We start from the raw sequence: 18,931 nt of genomic DNA on the forward strand, positions 1-18,931 counted from the left end.
AGAAAAAAAGGAAAAAAAAAAAAAAAGAAAAAAAACTGAAAAAACACCCAGAAATTCACTGATCCATCACTCAAACTTGCTGATTGTACTTATTTATGGCTGTCATGTTCATGCTAGCTCTATCTACATTTTACGGATAAAGTGAAAAAGAAAACAATAAAAAAAAGAAAAGAAAAATAAAAAAAAAATAAAACACTGGGCTTTTTTCTTGACTTTCTACACATGGTTAAAAAGTTCTAGAGTAAGAAAAGAGACTGCACAATACACACTACTGCTGCTTTGTGTTAACACTGCCGAGGTTTCATCACCTGTACGGGATTTTTAATTCATGAACCAAACGTAAGCAAGCACAGTCGGTTTTCTCCGTAGGGGGGGTGTGCTCTCAACTTTTCAAAAGCTGTTATATGAACAACGACTCGTGTCGGCTGCTTCACTATAAAGCACACAGAGAAATCAAGATACACAAGACAAAAAAAAAAAAAAGGTCGGTTTAGGAGGTAATCATATGGAACAATTTACTAGCTCTTGTATCATACCTACCACAGAAGAGTGTGTGAGTTTGTAATGTGTTGTACAAGGGTGTTCGGGGGGGTTTAAAATTAAGCCCTTTGATTTCTAACGCTTTGCTTACCTGATGAAGAGCGATAATAAAGATTGGGTAGGGTTATGGGAGAAAGCATGGAAAGGATGCCTAATCCATACGCAAGGTGCATTTGTGTCAAAATAGATACATCACATACATACAGCAGGGAGGCCATTTTGAAGACTGTACCAATATTAAAAGTGTACCTGTCATTCTGAAGACACATTTCTGCAAAATAGAATGCTTTTTGTCTATCCTAAAGTCTACTTCAGCTCAGATCTTGCTGTTCCCATTACAATAAAGCTGTACCCTGGCCAAAAACCAAATTTGGGCATGTGCACTTTAAAAATAAATGTGCTGAACCCCTAGCGCCTGAGCCTTACAGTTCAAGCCGGAGTACCTTGACCAAATCACTCGCTCGATGCCTTGTTCACCGAGAAACACCTTGCATTCTTTTCACAGAGTGCTAGGCATTCTGTGATTCGAGGAGGGAAGACTTTAAACAAACATAAGAACCTCCTCCATTCACAGAACACCTTGCATTCTGTAAAAAGGTTGCGTCAATGAATGAGGCATTGAGTGACCTGCTATTATCAGTGTACTCCAACCGGAACAGTTTCAGCATTTGCTATACTTAAGGGGTGAATTAAGGTAAAACGTTTGAAGAACGCTGCACCCTTTGCACATGGCACAATTCATTTGTGCCAATTTTCTACAGTGCACACATCCAAAGAATCTTGAGGCCAGAGTTTGGCTTTAAAGTGGAACTAACCCCACCAATTTAACAGTTTCTCCAAAAGAATTTCAATATGGTTTACTAAATTCTTAACCTGTTGCTGTTGGCTGTACCCATACATGTGGCAGTACAGCAGTGGGCTTTAAATGCTGTGCTGCCATACATTTGCGTACAGCCAGCGACGCAAATTTTGTGCTGGGAGCATGACCACTATGCACGCCCAGTACTGCGACGACGCTTTCACCGACAGCTTCCAGCTCACTGTTTACAATCAGGTGCCGATAGAACAGGCTCCCGATCACATGATCAGGAAACCCAACCCTAAAAGGTCCAGCAGTAAGTGTTTAATTAAATGTACCATTGTTTTTGTTACTGCTTTCATTTACATTATGCCCAACAGTGCATGTCTAGTGTAAGCTACCTTCAGTGATCCGTAACCGTCGTAGTTGATAGTGTGCTTATGTTGGCTCTCAACAGAAATTTCAGGCTCAATATGACTGGCACCATTGCTGGTCACATGTGCAACACCATGGCAGATCCAAACAGAGGCCAAGATGGCATCTTCCTCAGCAGGCAGGAGGGCTAATTTCCACTTGAACATGCTCTTCTAAACAAAGACCAATGCATACTTACCCATATAGCACCGACCATTTGCTCACTATATCCTCTGACAACATCTTCTATCCCTCCTAGTTACAGCCTCTGACCCCAAGCTATGTTGGGAAAACCACCCACTCCTGTGTTACACTCATGTGCCACTGATTCTGAGCAGGCCATGTGCTGAGTCTCATGAACTCCGGAAGGAAAAACCCGCTAGTAAGTGAAGACAGCTGCTGACATCAAAAACGTTTAGCATGGGGAGGTGGCAAAATTAATCTTCGCAAGAGATTAAAAAAGTGCGTTTGCATCATGTGACTAGAGTATGCAGTCCAGCCCAGAAGTAGGGGTTTGTAAAAATAAAACTGCAATAGGGTCATTAGAAGACAAAGCAAACAAAATCTGTCAGTAGAGACTGAAGCTTATAACCCTCCTGAGCAGCCCATTGAGCAGATTCAAAGTCTGTGGGTGCCCAGCACTACCAAACAGCACATACCATTTGTCATAGGACCCACAATCTATGGACTCCGATTGGTCAACCTGCAGCTTTTTAAGTCTGGACCCAATAAAATACTCATATGAATTAGGAACAATGCAGTATATGAGTAAACAGGACCGGCTTAAGTTACATAAGCTGGCAGCTAATCCCTATATTACGGATTTTTAATATAGTCTAGATATTTAATATGTATACAAGCTTGACCCCATCCCCTAATTACCTAGGGGTAGAATCCATATTGCTGGGCATGTGCATCTATGTGCACTGAGATGAAGTGTTGGACATTCACTACTTTGGCTCTGATGACGAGGGTCTGAAACGCGTCAGCCACCACAGACGCCTCCTGGTCTTCCCACACTATTGGAAGACTACAGCAGACTTCAAAGAGATTGGTCCCACTTGCTATGATATGTGTACATTTATCATGTGTTTGAGTGTAACTTTTTATTCTCAAAAAAAAATATTACTGGGGTAATGTGCTAGGTCGTTGCGCCCTTCTCTTGTTGTTTTACAGTCCCGAGGATACGCATTGTCTTGAGGGGGCAGCAAGACCATTGGCACTGAAGAAGAATTCCTACCCCTGTGTATACCATTTTGAGCACATGAGAGTGGCTTTTGGTTGCATGCTAGTTGTGGTAAGGGGTTTAATTAGGCACAAGCTTTAGATGCCCAACCATAAACTGTACTCATTTTTTGATTGTTTCTCAAATGGGAAATATGAATGTCACAGATTTCCCATTTATAAAAGTTATCTTTGCAACTTTTATATCAATGAACCATATAGACAAATACCCAAATTACATTTAATAGGAGGGAAGGTGGCAAGTATGCAACTCTTTTTAAACCAAATAAATCTTCTAATTTAAACTCCTAGTTGGACAAAATGTGGACAAGTACAAAAGAGCTAAAAGCTTTAGAATGGAGTGTGTTGAAAAACTTTGGCTATGTTAGGTAGGCAATAGATTGTGCAATTTTCTTGAAAGGAAAGAAAATTCCTCGATTGCCCCATCAACAGTTAGTGTTGATGGGGAATCCATTCTGCAGAGCTATTTGTGTTCCGCCGGTGGGGAACCTTCCTGCTGGCAGAACATGATTAGTGTTGCCGGTTATAGCCGGTGGCAGTAATCATTCAGGAAAAACTAGACAGACTGACTTGTGTACAACCAGGCTGCCCATTCATGGATTGAAATTCCACCAGTTCCTTGCTGAACTGGTTGAGTTTCGGTCCATGTATGGCCAGCTTTAGAGGCGTAGACCATATTTTTGAGGAAGTGCCATGAGGCAGATAAGATCACATGACTGCAGATTATAGTTGAGGTGGACTTTTTTTTGGGTGAGAAAACATAACTCCTGGTTAATGCAAAAACAAAAAACTGACTTCAGGCATGCTTGCCTGGTAAAGACAGCATATGAAAATCTGAGTATGTGTTCCTGCCCAGTACAGGAGTGCATTCTTGGGGGATCTAGATGCTAACCTTTCCCAGGATCATGGAAGGTGGTCCAATTACATCATCCCCGCTAGCAGGAAATGGATTCGATGGCAGGCTGTAAGGGAAGTGGTTTTTCATTCTCCCCCCTCACTTTCACCAAGTGTTTGTTCCGGCGGGCGGACTACCTAAGCAGACCTTGCCTTTCTCCCAAGGTGTACCTCAGCATCCAATGGTTGAAAATGCTGAAGATCATGGTCTGATGGCAATCCACTTGTCTGTTTTTCTTTCCTAAAAACCACAAGCAAAGTTTATAACCCTTTCAAACTGCATCCTTTGCACATGTCTGATACAAAGTGACAGGTTCACTTTAATAATTGGTAAAGGGATATGACCTCGTGTTTGCAGCACTGATTGGTGCAGTCGAAAACAGGTCCTCACTGTATGTTGGTGATGACTTAAGACCGCACATTCAGTACAACGCCAATGTGCAATATTCCTCTGCCCTCCCCCTTCCAACTGCCTGTATCCACCCCCAAAATCAGAGCGTGAGCAAAATCAACGAAATGGGGGAAAAAAAAAAAAATTAAATAAATGCAACTATAGATTTCCATATACCAGTCGTTTGTCTTGGATTAACAAAGTGCGTGCGAGCATTAAACATACAACATGTACAGGGCACTTAAGAGAAACTGGACAAGCTGGAGAAGAAAACGGTTGAGTGGTATTTTCAGCAGGGCCTGGTATATAGTTCAGGCTGAACCAGGGAAAAGAACTGTAAAACACAACAACAAAAAAAGAAAAACCACTGTTAAATAAGGGTCATGGTTCCTTCCACCTACGCTGAGAGCTGCAGATCTTAAACAAATTATATATATTTACACTGCATGAGGCAGATTGCTGTGTTCTGAGAAAAAAGGGGGCCCAAGTCTTTGCCAATTTCACCATACATCACAAATATCTATGGTATATCTCAGGGGACAGTCATGCATTGGTCCAGAGACAAGAGTTGGCCAATATTTAGGGAAAAAAAAAAAAAAAATTAAAAATTAAAAATAAGACAGCATCTACCATAAATCATGCACTGGATAGACCAGTCTGGGTTTATTTAAAAACTTTTTTTTTTTTTTTTTTTAATGTGACATTAATTTAGAAGAAAACTAACTGAAATAAAGTAAAATGAAAAAAAAAAAAATAATAATAAAAAAAAAAAAAAAAAAGCAATGAGGACCCTCACCAGGTATTTTTCATGCGTCATGGTTTAATTTTTTACACTGCCGCTTTGTTAGAACCATGAAATACTGCGTGGATATGTTGAAATGAAAGAAAAGAAGAAACAGACAAAAAAAAAAAGAAACAAACATTAACCAATACACCTGAAAACCAGCCCATTTCTAAAGACCTTTATTTTAAAAGCCAGAGAGCAAAGAGCATTTAGGTCCAGTAACCCATAGCATCTAATCAGGGAGTTTTATTTACTCTGCCTATGCTAAACTGCTCACAGTCACCTTCTGATTGGCCACTATGGGTAATTGCACACCAATGCTCTCTGTAATGTTGTTAAGACCTCAAAGGCAGCGTTCACCTTTTTTTTAGAAAATAAATAATAGTATGCAGTCAAGTGGCTCCAGCAGTGTAAGAAACATGGTCTAGCTTAAATTTAAAAAATAAACACATTCCTCTCCATCTAGCTTAAATAGTCACTATTATAGAAAATGCAATGAAGGTGCATCACTGGGCACTATAGCAAGTGCCGCTTGATGCAACTGTATAGTATATTTTATTACAAGGTGAACTGTCCACTGGCCAGCAAATATCCAGGTATGAGTTGTCTAATTTGCGTGGACGAGCCTTAGAAACATATGAAAAAACCCCACACTGGTAATAAAAATATAATATATATTTATCCATCTTAGTTTCCATGACATACCAGTAGGCCAATCTCTGCTTCCACAAGCCTGTCAAAAAACTACCATTCTGACAGATCAACTCTTGGTCCTAGCATAGGAGCTGTGACTCAATGCTAATTTTTGAGCAATCAGGCAATCTTCTTTGTTCACAATCAGGCGCATGTGCCTTTTCTCCCCATTGCAAGAGTGGCTTAGCTCAGTGCTACTACGATGGGTGGAGTGAGAGGGAGAGGAAGAGGGAGAAGGGCTTGTGATGCTGAGGATGGCCCATGTGCTATGCATTCCAGATCCTGGGCAGAGTGAGGCTAGTTTTTTTTAGCCAGGTTATGGTATAACCAAGCTTGGCCTACAGGTATTAGGACATTTCATCGAGCAATGGGGTTTATTTACTAAAGTTGGAGCGCGCAAAATCAGGCTCACTTCTGCATAGAAACCAATCAGCTTCTAACCTCAGTTTGTTCAATTAAGCTTTGGCGATCAGCTTCCAGGTCGTATCGCCAAAGCTTAATTGAAGAAGCTGAGGTTAGAAGCCGATTGGTTTCTATGCAGAAGTGAGCCTGATTTTGCAATTTCCAGCTAATAAAACCCACTGTTGTAAGCTATAGTTTTTTTTTTAAAGCACTAGAGCCCCATAACTGCATAGTACGTTTTATTACAAAGGTGGACGCAGCCTTTTAAAGGGTTAGTTCACCCAAGAAGAATATTTCATTTTTGGTTAAAAACCAGCAAGCGGAGTTTGTGGGCACTATTATTGTCCACAATTACAAAGCTTGAATATTCACCATTATAGAAAATGCAACGAAGGTGCATAACTGGGCACTATAGCAAGTGTTGAGTTATGCAACTGTATAGTATATTTTACTACAAAGGTGAAATGTCCACTGGAGTCAACTGGCCAGTAAATATCCAGGTGTGAAATATCCAATTTGGGTGGTCCAGCCCTAGAAATGTATGGAAAAATCTCACAATGGTAATATAAAAAAAATCACCTTGAAATACATTATTACAAATACAGTACTGCTGGAAAGTGCCCATTTCATTTTAGCTTTTGTCAGAACAAAATGGCAGACATTTACCAAGTCTAATATGTCAACATACATTCCTACTTATGCCTGCCACCCAGGACACTCCATAGAAGAGTATGTACTGCTTACAGCATCATAGCTGACACTTCACCAGCTGCAAAAGTGAAAGCAAACACACACTTCCAATGGGCGATGCTTTCCTTTCCACATTGTTTGCAGTTGAAACCGTTTCTCCATCTTTATTACTAATAGTCAGTGATCCTCAAGTAGTATGCAACTAAGCTGGTTAGAACAGATTAAAAGTTTAACTCCAGTCAGCTTACAAAAAGGAAGACCAGATCCAAATTCTTATTCAGTCTAGAGGGGATGTAATAAAGAGAATTGCTTACCATACTCCAGACTTTCTCCTCCTCACCAGTTATGGTATGACTACCACTCCCGCAAAGCCACTTTTTCAAGTCAGGAGGCCACCCCTCTAATTGGGATTGCCTACAATGCAGGAACTAGTGCAACCACTGGTGGGATCAAAGAGTAGCGCCAACTGAAAAGGGATAAAGCAATTATTTCTCTATTACATCCCGCTGGACTGAGGTTCGGTTCACATCTAAACTGGCCACGGCATGCACAGGAATGCTGTGCGTCCTTGTTCTGTTACAGGGAGGAATCAGGGCTGAATCTTTTCCTGAATTCAGCCCTGAAACAGAGCCAAAGACGCACAGAGTTTCTGTGCAGTGCGCTCCGCAACCGCCCCAGAGATATGTGAACGGACTCCATAGAGAGCCAGTCACATTATCTTGCTATGCGAATTGGATCCTGGGAAATCCGCATAGGTGTGAACCCAGCCTTAAACAAGCATTAGATCCTCAATATGGGAGAAGCGGGCTACTTTTATGTAAGCGGACCAGAGTTCAGCTTCAGTGCTAAGTCAGTCATGAGATAAAGCTGGAGGATCATCATGACAAGAAGGCAGATAGCATTTTCAAAAGCAGCACTGAAATGCCTGCCAATATATTTCTTCCCATGAAAGTAAACCCTTTTAGCTTTTTCAGTGCTGCCAAAGAGCAGAAACCACACAGCCTCTTTACCTTATATCTACAAGGCTCTACCCCCCCTGTTTATAGGCCTAAGCCCTACCAGGTGTCATCCACTTTTCTAATAAAACCTCAAAAGGACATACAAGGGTGCTTTCACTTCACAGGGGGTGGCAGCACGCATGGACTTTCAGACAGCCTGCTAGAAAAATTAAACTAGTTTTCAAAATGACCACAGATGTGGGTTTCCGGCACACAAAGGGGTTGACTTACTAAAACTGGAGAGAGCAAAATGTGGTGCAGCTCTGCGTGGTAGACAATCAGCTTCTAAATTCAGCTTGTTCAATAAAAAGTGTTACTAAACCCACAACAGTAAAATCAGTCTGTATATGCAGTAAAGCATGCTCGTTATACTCACTGTGGAACCCAAGGGGTTAATCCTCCGCATTGTGTTAAAAGGCTGTTTGATCCTGTCTCTGATCCTCCCCTTTATACACAGTCCCCAAACTATCTCCTGATAGAACAGAGTTTTGGGGACAAGCTGCACATGCTCAGTTTGGTGTGTAGAGTTTTATTTTTTTCTTGGGAGAGTGCATGTGATCAGAACTGTTCAGACAGAGGGTCAGGGGTGCTGCAGCCTCATAGGATAATCAAAGGAGGAATGAAAACTCCTACAAGCTTTAACCAGACACTGATAGAGGGCATAAGAAGATTGCTATATTCTGCTGATGAGAAAAGGTATTTAGCAGATTGTTACTAAAATAATTGCATTGCTGTGTACTCTGGGAGACCAGATATAGTGAATGCAGGCTCCTGGGTTTAATAACATTTTAAGTTTACAAAACCTGGAAGCTGATTGGTTTCTTTGCAGAGCTGCACCAGATTTTGCACTCTCCAGTTTAAGTAAATCAACCCCAAATTACCAACTTGTGGTGTCTGCAGGACTTTTACCTTATAAAAACAGAAAACAAGTTTACTTCATGTATTCTACTAGTTTAAAGCTAACCTTCAGGCAGATGAAAAAAAACAAAAAAACAAAAATTAAAAGGAGATCAGAATTCATCATTATTTTTAAAATAAAATCAGTGTAAGTACCTGAATTTTAAATGGCATCAGCCTCTTGCAAGTCTACTGTACAGCAAAACTCAGACTGGGAGAGAAGAAGCATTACAAGGAGCCAATCATTTGCGCTGCAGTGCTTAGGTGCTAACAAGAAGCATTCTGATAGAGAGCAAAGGGACAGATGAGTTGTTTAATCTGCTGCTTCTCCTTCAAGAGCCAATCACAGAATGGGGGAGGTACAAGACCAGTTAGAATTACTTTGCTGCATCAAAGAAAAATTAGGTCTTCTGCTCCGCCAGGCAGGGCTGTGCAAATAGCAAGTCTCAGGACCATATGGACATAAATACAAATCCTTTGACATGTAAAACCTCCTATATTACGCATTTAATCTTGATATTTAGCTGCCTGGAGTTCAGCTTTATTAAAAACAAAGCTATTATGATTTTCTGAGGAGCCAGCATCAGTCTTTGACCTTACGTAGCGATCTTAAGATTGTGTGGAAGAGAAAGATACAAATGTCAGATTTTTAAGTGACGAGTGTCAAGTAAACAATTTGTACACCTAACTTTCTTTACAGATAAGTATTCTGAAACGGAGAACGTTCAGCTGTGAGCTGTGCCTTTTTAATGCCTCTTAAACTGCTTTGTTACATGCATATAACGTGTGTATGATGGTGGCAGAGGCAACAGCTGTAATGAAAGGGATTAGGAAGGAAATCGTACAAGTCCCATCAAGTGTTGCTTAGCATGTGACAGGGATATATAGCTAAAGCAGGATATTTATAGAAAGTCTATTTTTGAAGCGAGGAGGCACTAAAGAACCAAGTCACTGCACTGCTAAGACTGAATAAAAACATTCTGGCTACATCATAGCTCGGGAGAAAACAACCTAAGATTTTATGTGCTTAAATGGAAGAGAGATATGGTCTATAAAATATATTTAATATGTCACCCCCCCCCCCCCCCCCAGATTAAAAAAGACACACATTAACTATGTATAAAATAGTTTTAGTTATCATTGCTTGTAAACCTACTTGAGTTTTGCAGCTCAATGTCTGTGCAATTTTGAAACAAGCATAAAATGCACTAAAAGCTATTAAGTACGCAGGGGTTTTAATGTACAAGAGCAAAAGTTCATACTTGAAACCTAATTGTGAGGCTTGATACGTATACCACAATGTTCACCTGCACACTAACCTGACCAAGACTAATCTGCAACTATCTGGTTTAGCTTATGTGTCAGTTTTCCCCAGTAGATGTAAAGTCAGAGGTTCTGATGTAGAAAACCACTGGTCCTATCAAGAGTTTGAGACAATTAGCTGATAAGGCCCATTTAAAAGTGTATGTAAACCCAAAAACTGTTTAAGACCGTTTTACCATCAGGCCTATACAGATTTCGTAAAGGAAATTGCTTTTTGGTGACCTCTTGCAAAGTTTTATTACCTGAAGATCATGCTAATAAAAAGGATTAGTCCAGCCTAAGCTTGTTTGGCTGTGCTTCTCCTATGGGTCACAGGAGTGCAATACGTTTTGCACCACTGTGAAACGTTTTTAGCAGAGCGCGGACTGAAGTCCGCTCTCTGCTAACGTCACAGGAATCAGTCCAGGCACCGTGTCATCCCGACAATGGAAGTCTGGATCCGCCAGGTGCCTGGACTGATACCAGTCTCAGCCAGCTGCAGGGAGGCCGAGACGGCCGCTCACCACCCCTCCACAGCTTAGCGCTCCAGTGAGCGTGGAGGAGCAGAGAGCTGCCGATTGACAGGCAGCAACTCTCTGCTCAGGGAGCTGCGAGAAACGAGCCATCGACGATGTTCGATCACTCGATTCCCAGTGTAGGGGCGCCGGGGAAAAGACGCAGCATCAGACCAATACTGCAGCCACCCAAGTATGATAGGGGAAAAACCCCAAATCCATACTTCTCTTTTAAAAGCACTTCCTGTTGCAGGCTGACCTTGCTTAACCGGTTCCCGACTTGCGCACGCCGATGTACGTCGGCAGAATGGCACGGCTGGGCAAATGGGCGCATCCGTACGTCCCTTTAAATTCGCCGCCGTGCCACTGCGTGCGCGCCGCCAGCACCGTGAGTCGGGTTGCGGGTCCCGCAGACTCGACTGCCGCGGGGATACCCGCGATCGCCTCACGGAGGGTGAATGGGGAGATGCTAATGTAAACAAGCATCTCCCCGTTCTGCCTAGTGACAGTGTCACTGATCTCTGCTCCCTGTGATCGGGAGCAGAGATCAGTGATGTGTCACACGCATGCCACCCCCCCCCCCCACCCCCCACACAGTTAGAAACACTCCCCAGGACATACTTAACCCCTTCACTGCCAGTGTCATTTACACAGGAATCAGTGCATTTGTATAGCACTGATTGCTGTATAAATGACAATGGTCCCAAAAATGTGTCAAAAATGTCCGATGTGTCCACGATAATGTCGCAGTCACGATAAAAAAAAAAAAAAAATTAATAAAAATGCCATAAAACTATCCCCTATTTTGTAAACGCTGTAACTTTTGCGCAAAGCAATAAATGCTTACTGCGATTTTTTTTTTTATACCAAAAATATGAAGAATACGTATCGGCCTAAACTGAGGGAAAAAAACAAAAAAAAAAAAACCAAACACCTTTAAAATATTTTTTGGGGATATTATAGCAAAAAGTAAAAAATAATGCGTTTTTTCAAAATTGTTGCTATTTATTTATAGCACAAAAAAAAAAAAAAATTAACCGCAGAGGCAATCAAATACCACCAAAAGAAAGCTCTATTTGTGGGGAAAAGGACGTCAATTTTGTTTGGGAGCCACGTCGCACGACCGCGCAATTGTCAGTTAAAGCGACGCAGTGCCGAATTGCTAAAAACGCTCTGGTCAGGAAGGGGGTAAATTCTTCCGGGGCTGAAGTGGTTAAACCACTGCCTTGCAATCAGCATCTTCACTCTTGTCACATGCACTCAATTAGTTGGCTGTTGGGTTGAATAACTGAACAAGGGCCCAACTGGCAACTAAGGGAGCATGTATGGACAGTTGGCAAAGCTGCAACCAGAGAATTTTGGCTTTAAAGTGCACAATATCACATTTAATGCACTAGGTATCACAGAGGAGAGTGTGTGAGCATTAGTAACCGCTGCACCAATTAGTTTAATGACAGTGGCTTAGGGGACCTATGAGGTTCTCAGTTCCAGCCAGGACACTGTCTACATTGAGTTTGCATGTTCGGTGTCCGTGCTTTTCTTTTGACACGCTAAATATATGTCCGTGACTAAAATGGCTCTAGAATGTGTGCAGAAGAGAAAAGGACCTTAGATTCTAAGCTCAAGAGCAGGGATTGATGTGACTGAATAGTTGTGTTACATAAATTGATGCCTCTATAGAAGTATCTGTAGTATTAAACAACAGGAACCTCTGGTTACCGACAGGATCCAACGGGTAAGAAACTTTTGAGACTATAGAGATATATAAAAAAAAAAAAACATACAGAAAGTCATTGTTAAACATTTTATGTTTTCATAAATTTGAAGCCTCTTAATATGGCAACAAACTCAATGTGGCCATTAAAACCACAGGCACACATTATTAACCCACCGACTATTATAGGGCACCTCATTCATGACTGATAAAGACTGACGGAGACAAGCTTATGCTCTATGACAAGAGCAAAGTGCTGTTACTCAAGTCTTGAGAACCCAAAGGAATGCTGATCTTACTAGGAAATAGTAAACCTGACATTTGTGAACAGCTGTACTGTGCTGGCTGAAAACACCAACCACTAAAGAGAAACTTACTTTTGCAACGGAATTCTTTTTATGAACACAGCAGCTTAAAAGACTATCATTCATAAAACATGTTTGGTTTGTGAAACTCTGACCCTGGGTAAGACTCAAAAAGGTATTTTGTTTTATTATCCACATAAGAAAGTCATCAATAGTCTAACCAAAGCTGTAATACAAGACTTGTTTTGGTGACATGGGAGGCTACTGTCGAGTATTTGCAATACAACTCCAGACAAAATGGTGACGTCCGATATGGAAGGTGGGGGGGGGGGGGGGGGGTGTAGGTGTTTAAATAACACCGTGGTCATCACAGCAACTTGCTGCAGCGATCCCTACCCTTGGCAGAACTGTGACAGGATGGGATTTAAAGCTGATCTACCAGTAGGACTGTTTCCTTACAGAGGATACATTAGTGGTCACATAACATTGTGTCCAGCATCCTGAAGAGTAAACTAAAGGAACCTTGTTGCCAGACCATCCATTTCAAAAACAATATTCTGGACAGATTATATTTGCATCTAACATATTTTATGCATGCCATTTACTTGTATAAGCCTCCTTTTGTGTAGATATCCCAAAACCAGAGACTGCAGCTGGGTGCCACCATCTTGGATGTGATGTCAGTATCCCAGCAGACTCAAAGCTGTCACTCCATGGACAGGCTAAAAGTTTTTCCCTTTGCACCTCCCCTGGCTGCTTCATAAAAAAAGTTTTGTAGGTAGGTGAGGGGGCAGAGGAGCTGGGCCAGCAAATATAGCAATTAGATGCTCCCAAAAGAAGAGCATAGGGCTATAAACTACAAGGAGGGAGCTGTGCTAGGGAATGGACTTATCCTGGAGTGGTCAGATTTTCTAGCAGGTTCAAAGGCATATTTGCAAAGGGGGGGGGGACACTAAGAACCTAAAAACACTCTTTGCTTTTACCTGAGATTTAAGTTGCTGAGAGGGTTTCTTTTTAAAAGTGAGTCTACCAGTATTAGGGAGTCACATGATACTGTACTGTTGTGTTCAGCATCCTGAAGAGTAAACGAATTTATTGATAAACGCACCTTAATCTGTTACAGTCATAGGAGAGAGGGAAGACCACTCTTGGCCAGCAATGAATAAATAATTGAACCTTGTCCAGATCCACCCAGAGGATAAAATTCCATTTTCGAAGGAGTTGCCAGTTTAGAGAAGTTGTCCATATATCCTTTAAGTCATTTATCCCGCAATTGTTTTCAGATACAAAACCTCACAAACTAACAATACTAGATATACAGAAAATTCAGCCATTAAAAAAAAGAAAAGAGAAAAAAAAATAAAAAGAAACATTGTTAGCATGTAGTTACAGCATGTACAACACACGAGTGCTTGCTGGCGTCTAGTTAATGTCTAGCATCCCCTGAAGCAGAAGAGGACCCACTTTTTTTCTGCCATCAGGAAGGGCTTTGCAAATGCCTTCTCCACTACAAAAATCACACACACAAATAACAGAGAAGAGAGTTCATTATTCGGCAAATACTGTGAGGTATTGAAGGATGCAAACTTCAGAAAAAGGGAGAGAGGAAAATTTTACACCCTGCACCCATTCAGCACCTCTGCAAGTTACTGACTTACAGAACACCAAGACTGATCTGTGGTATACCTGAAATTCTATCAGCCAATGTGCCAGTTAGAAGTATAGCTTTTATTAAAAAATGGTGACCATGCTACAAAGCGAAGCAATGTCATTACTTTTCATCAAGGGAGACCACTGCTTTATGTCCTTGTAAAAGGAACAGTAAGACTCCATATTGATGCAACTAATAACTGTAATGAGATTGTAAGCTCTCCAGGAGCAGGGCCCTATAAAACCTTCCTCTTGTATTGTAACTGTACTGTCTCCCTTTTATATAAAGCGCTATGCAAACTGCTCACGCTCTAAAAATATAGTACAGTAAATATGAAAAACAGGATGTAGGCGGTGGAAGACTAAGAACTGGCAGAACAGCCTCAGGATATTTTTGAAGAAAAGAATCAGTGTATACCAGAGATCTTTAAACAAAAAGGACAAGCATGCAGACTGTGCACTTATGGAACCCGAAACAGACATCCCCATCCCACCTTCCCTCAAAAGATGTGAAAACCCAAGTAATGTACAAACCTTCAGCGTAAGGAACCACTATTAATGCTCGGTCCACGAACACGGTGTTAGTCAGATGCTGGGCCACCACCGCAGACTCTGGATCATGGAACTTTACAAAACAGACACGAGATGTTACAGGCAAAGGAGACTCACTAAAAAAAGGAAAAGGAGAAATCCAGATGAAACACATGAAAAATATAAACAGAAGCACTGGGGGAGATCTAATATATAAACCAGTATTGGGACGATTTAGGCAGCCACTCAAGATTGCAGTACTCACCGTTTATTGATATCCCTACAAGAAATTAAAGTTATTTATTATCGAGATTGGTGCTTATGGGACAGCTGTTTTCTGTCACGGGAGATGCCGCCAGTTCCTGAAAGAGGTGCAAGTTCTGGTATAAAAGTATGCCTCTATCCATACTGCAAAATGATGCATTTATCCCAGAACCAGCACTGCTGCTAAAGGAAACAGCATACTACAGCAACAGATGTGAGCCCTGACTGTTAGAAGTTACTGCAGTCCACACAGGTATAAAACTATCAATGAACGCTGTTTTTTTTTTGTTTTGTTTTTTAAAGAACAAGTTAACCTTTTAAAACAAATAAATGCAAATTTTTTGCAGGTGAAAAAAGCGCATTTACTTTTCTTTTTATTTATTTATATATTTTTTTTTTTTTTTAGGAGCCTGGAAAGCATTCAACCAGCAGATAACTGATGCCATGCAAGTCTCCTGCAGACTGTCAGCTTAAGCTGTCTGTACATCATACGGGCAGGCAATTTTACACTGGCAGGAATAATCAATTAACTAACACCACTGTGTTGGAAGGTGGATGGGTTGCAGAGGCCGGTCCATCTGTAACATGTTACAAAAGTGACCTTAGCCTAAAAGCAGAACTCGACCCAAAACGGGAAGCTCTGCTTGTTCGCCTGCCCACCCCCACCACATTTGGCACCTTTGACAGGTACCACTTCTGGCTGAGTTCACTGCGGCGAAGTCAGCCAGAAGTTCGGCCCCCTTACTTTTCCCCCGCCAAACGATTCAAAGTGCGCAGTAGGGTACCGGTTTCCCTTAGAGATGGCGGTGGCAGCACCCGAGAGCCGATTGAAAAATCGGGTCGGGTGAAGACACCACTGGATACGTGGACAGGTAAGTGTCCTAAAATGAAAAAAGTCAGCAGCTACAGTTTTTGTAGCTGCTGACTTAATTTTTTCTGAAGGAGCATGGAGCTCCACTTCAACATGAACTACCCTGCTGGATGACACCAACCCATCAGTTTGCAAAGTGTGCCAGCGAACGCCAATACCTTACAATAAAACAGTTGCAATTATATTAAACCTTTAGCTCAAAAAAGCATTTCAAAACGGTATTTGTAGTACATACACCCCTCAACCCAGGATAAATGAGTAATGGACCTTAAACAACTTTGTTAGCATTCTCATGACAGTAGTATGGAGTCTACTAAATGTCCAGTGCATTATAAAAAATTAGCCAGATACACAGGAGATGGTTTACGAAGGTTCCATTCAAAACACCAAGCTGTATACTGCAAAGGAAGCGGTGTGTACTGACGTGCATTGTGGCGTTTTAAACAGCCCGTTTAAAAAAAAAACAAAAAAAAAAAAAACACACCACACAGTCAGCCATTCACATTAAAATGGGACAGATTGAAATTTATCACAACGTGACAATTTTGGGAGCCATTAATAAATAGCACTTCAGAGAGCAAAACACACAATTCATTACTAAAGTGCAGAGCCACAAATAGCCACTGAAAGAACAGAGGCTGTTTAATTAAAAAACTTGAACTTGTGTTCATATTGAATGCCCAATTCACGTGCAATGGAAAGAGAAAAGAAAAAGGAAAGCTTGCTAGCAAAAGGCTGGTTGAAGTGAAAACAGCTTCACCTAACCTATGCAGGGTATATACATTCAGTGTTAACCAGAGTTAACACTGGGGGGAAGGGAGGAAGGAGGAAGAAATTCCTTTATCAACACAAATGGAAGCAGGGATTTCTCCCTGCTGTGCTATTGTATTCTGACAGGGAGGGAGGACTAACCCATCAGAATACATTGGCAGAAAATGCTGATATTTCAGCATGACCATTTGAAAGAAGCCAGTTGGAACGGCTTATGGTTAGTCAGCAGTACACACGAATAGAAAGTCAGCTTGTTCCTGCTGATTTTTGGGTGGTTGTATACCCTGCTTACTAGCATTCACAAGGTAAACAGTCTCTGCTCATATTGTAAATCAACTCCATATTGCATTTTAAGCCACCCCTACCAACAACATGGCTCTGAAAACCCTGCCGTCTCTACAAAATGTAGTACCGATCTAAAAATAAATGCTACACATCCTATGCTTTTTCCAGGGACAAGTAAAAACAGAGTGCTCTCACTTTATGCCCTAACTGATCACCAGCATCCAAAGACCAACTGCTTAAAGCACTAAAACATATTTCTCAATAGCTACAAGGGATATAAATTCACTGTGTGTGCGCACCAAATGCCTTTACAAAAAAAAAAAAAAGTAGCTGTGACATCACTAGGCTGTAAATAGCCTGAGCAGAGTTGTGGGAGGGGCCCAGCAGGCCCAACATAACACAGGCTGCCTGTAGAAAACTACAGAAAGGGGCGGAGACAAGACCAGTCACCCTGCACAAGCAGAGAGCAGCAGTGACCGGTCTTTATTACAGGAAGCTCCTGCACAGAGGTAAAGTCTCACACTTGAAGAAATTAAAAAGCACACCAAAACTGAAGACTGCACAAACCTCTTGTATACAAGTTTGTATATCCTGGAGTTCAACTTTAAAATAAACCACTCCCCAAAACACATACTGGGGTAGCCTTTGCCAATCCCCTCCAGAAGAGGCTTGCTGCCTGGCTCAGTAAGGCTTGCTTTACTGACCTGAACAAGTATGCCTACTTGCAAAGTCAGGCATTCAAATGCTCATTTCAGGTAAAAGGAACAATGTATTGAAAAAAGGGAGGATAAACATGACAGCCAGTATTTGCAGAAGAAGCAGCACCAGCCACCTCCAGGTTCTCTTTAAATTCATGTACATAAGGGTCCTTTCACACTGGGGCGGTTTGCAGGCGCTATTGCGCTAATAATAGCACCTGCAAACTGACCCGCAAGTCCTCGGGGTTTTCACACTGGAGAGGTGCGCTAGCAGGACGGGGAAAAAAAAAAGTCCTGCTAGCAGCATCTTCGGAGTGGTGAAGGAGCGGAGTGTATACCGCTCCTCCACCACTCTTGCCCATTGAAATCAATGGGACAGCGCGGCTATACCGCCGGCAAAGCGTTTGCGGTGATTTTTACACTTGCTTACTGGGCACTTAAACCCCCCTCCTGTCCAGACCAATTTTCAGCTTTCAGCGCTGTCGCACTTTGAATGACAATTGCGCGGTCATACAACACGGTACCCAAATGAAATTTTTAGCATTTTTTTCCCACAAATAGAGCTTTCTTTTGATGGTATTTGATCACCTCTACGGTTTTTATTTTTTGTTAAAAAAATTTTAAGACAGAATTTTTGAAAAAAAAAAATATTTTTTTTTATATTTTGTTATCAATTTTTGCAAACAGTTAATTTTTCTCCTTCGTTGATGTACGCTGATGGGGCGGCACTGATGGGCACCGATAGGTGGCAGTGATGGGCACTGATGGGTGGCGGTTATGGGCACTGATGGGTGGCGGTTATGGGCACTGATTGATGGCAGCACTGCTAGGTGGCACTAATAGGTGGCACTTGTGGGCTTTAATAGGTGGCACTTGTGGGCTTTAATAGGTGGCACTTGTGGGCTTTAATAGGTGGCACTTGTGGGCTTTAATAGGTGGCACTTGTGGGCTTTAATAGGTGGCACTTGTGGGCTTTAATAGGTGGCACTTGTGGGCTTTAATAGGTGGCACTTGTGGGCTTTAATAGGTGGCACTTGTGGGTTTTAATAGGTGGCACTTGTGGGTTTTAATAGGTGGCACTTGTGGGTTTTAATAGGTGGCACTTGTGGGTTTTAATAGGTGGCACTTGTGGGTTTTAATAGGTGGCACTTGTGGGTTTTAATAGGTGGCACTGGCAGATGGCACTTGGAGGCACAGATGAGGCATCTGTGCCTCCTTCCTCTTCGGGACCGATGTCCCTTTGACATGAGCCGGTGATCGGCTTTTTTTTCCTCCTCA

General features: G+C 41.7%; 1 protein-coding gene and 1 long non-coding RNA gene across 2 annotated transcripts in view; both read right to left on the reverse strand.

Annotated features, from left to right (window-relative positions):
• The window catches only part of SRSF11 (serine and arginine rich splicing factor 11), a 44,788-nt gene that overhangs the window by 19,465 nt on the left and 6,392 nt on the right, over positions 1–18,931 (reverse strand). The window contains exon 2 of the mRNA XM_073593754.1: positions 14,768–14,901. Coding sequence (XP_073449855.1) covers positions 14,768–14,901 — 134 coding nt within the window. The remainder of the gene's footprint in view (positions 1–14,767; positions 14,902–18,931) is intronic.
• Positions 405–14,754, reverse strand: LOC141103776 (uncharacterized). The gene is made up of 3 exons (XR_012235365.1): positions 13,692–14,754; positions 5,080–5,143; positions 405–433 (listed from the first exon to the last, which is right to left on the reverse strand). It is a non-coding gene; the product is annotated as an uncharacterized lncRNA (long non-coding RNA).

The sequence above is a fragment of the Aquarana catesbeiana genome, linkage group LG07 (genome assembly GCF_042186555.1).
Source record: "Aquarana catesbeiana isolate 2022-GZ linkage group LG07, ASM4218655v1, whole genome shotgun sequence".
Classification (NCBI taxonomy): domain Eukaryota; kingdom Metazoa; phylum Chordata; class Amphibia; order Anura; family Ranidae; genus Aquarana; species Aquarana catesbeiana.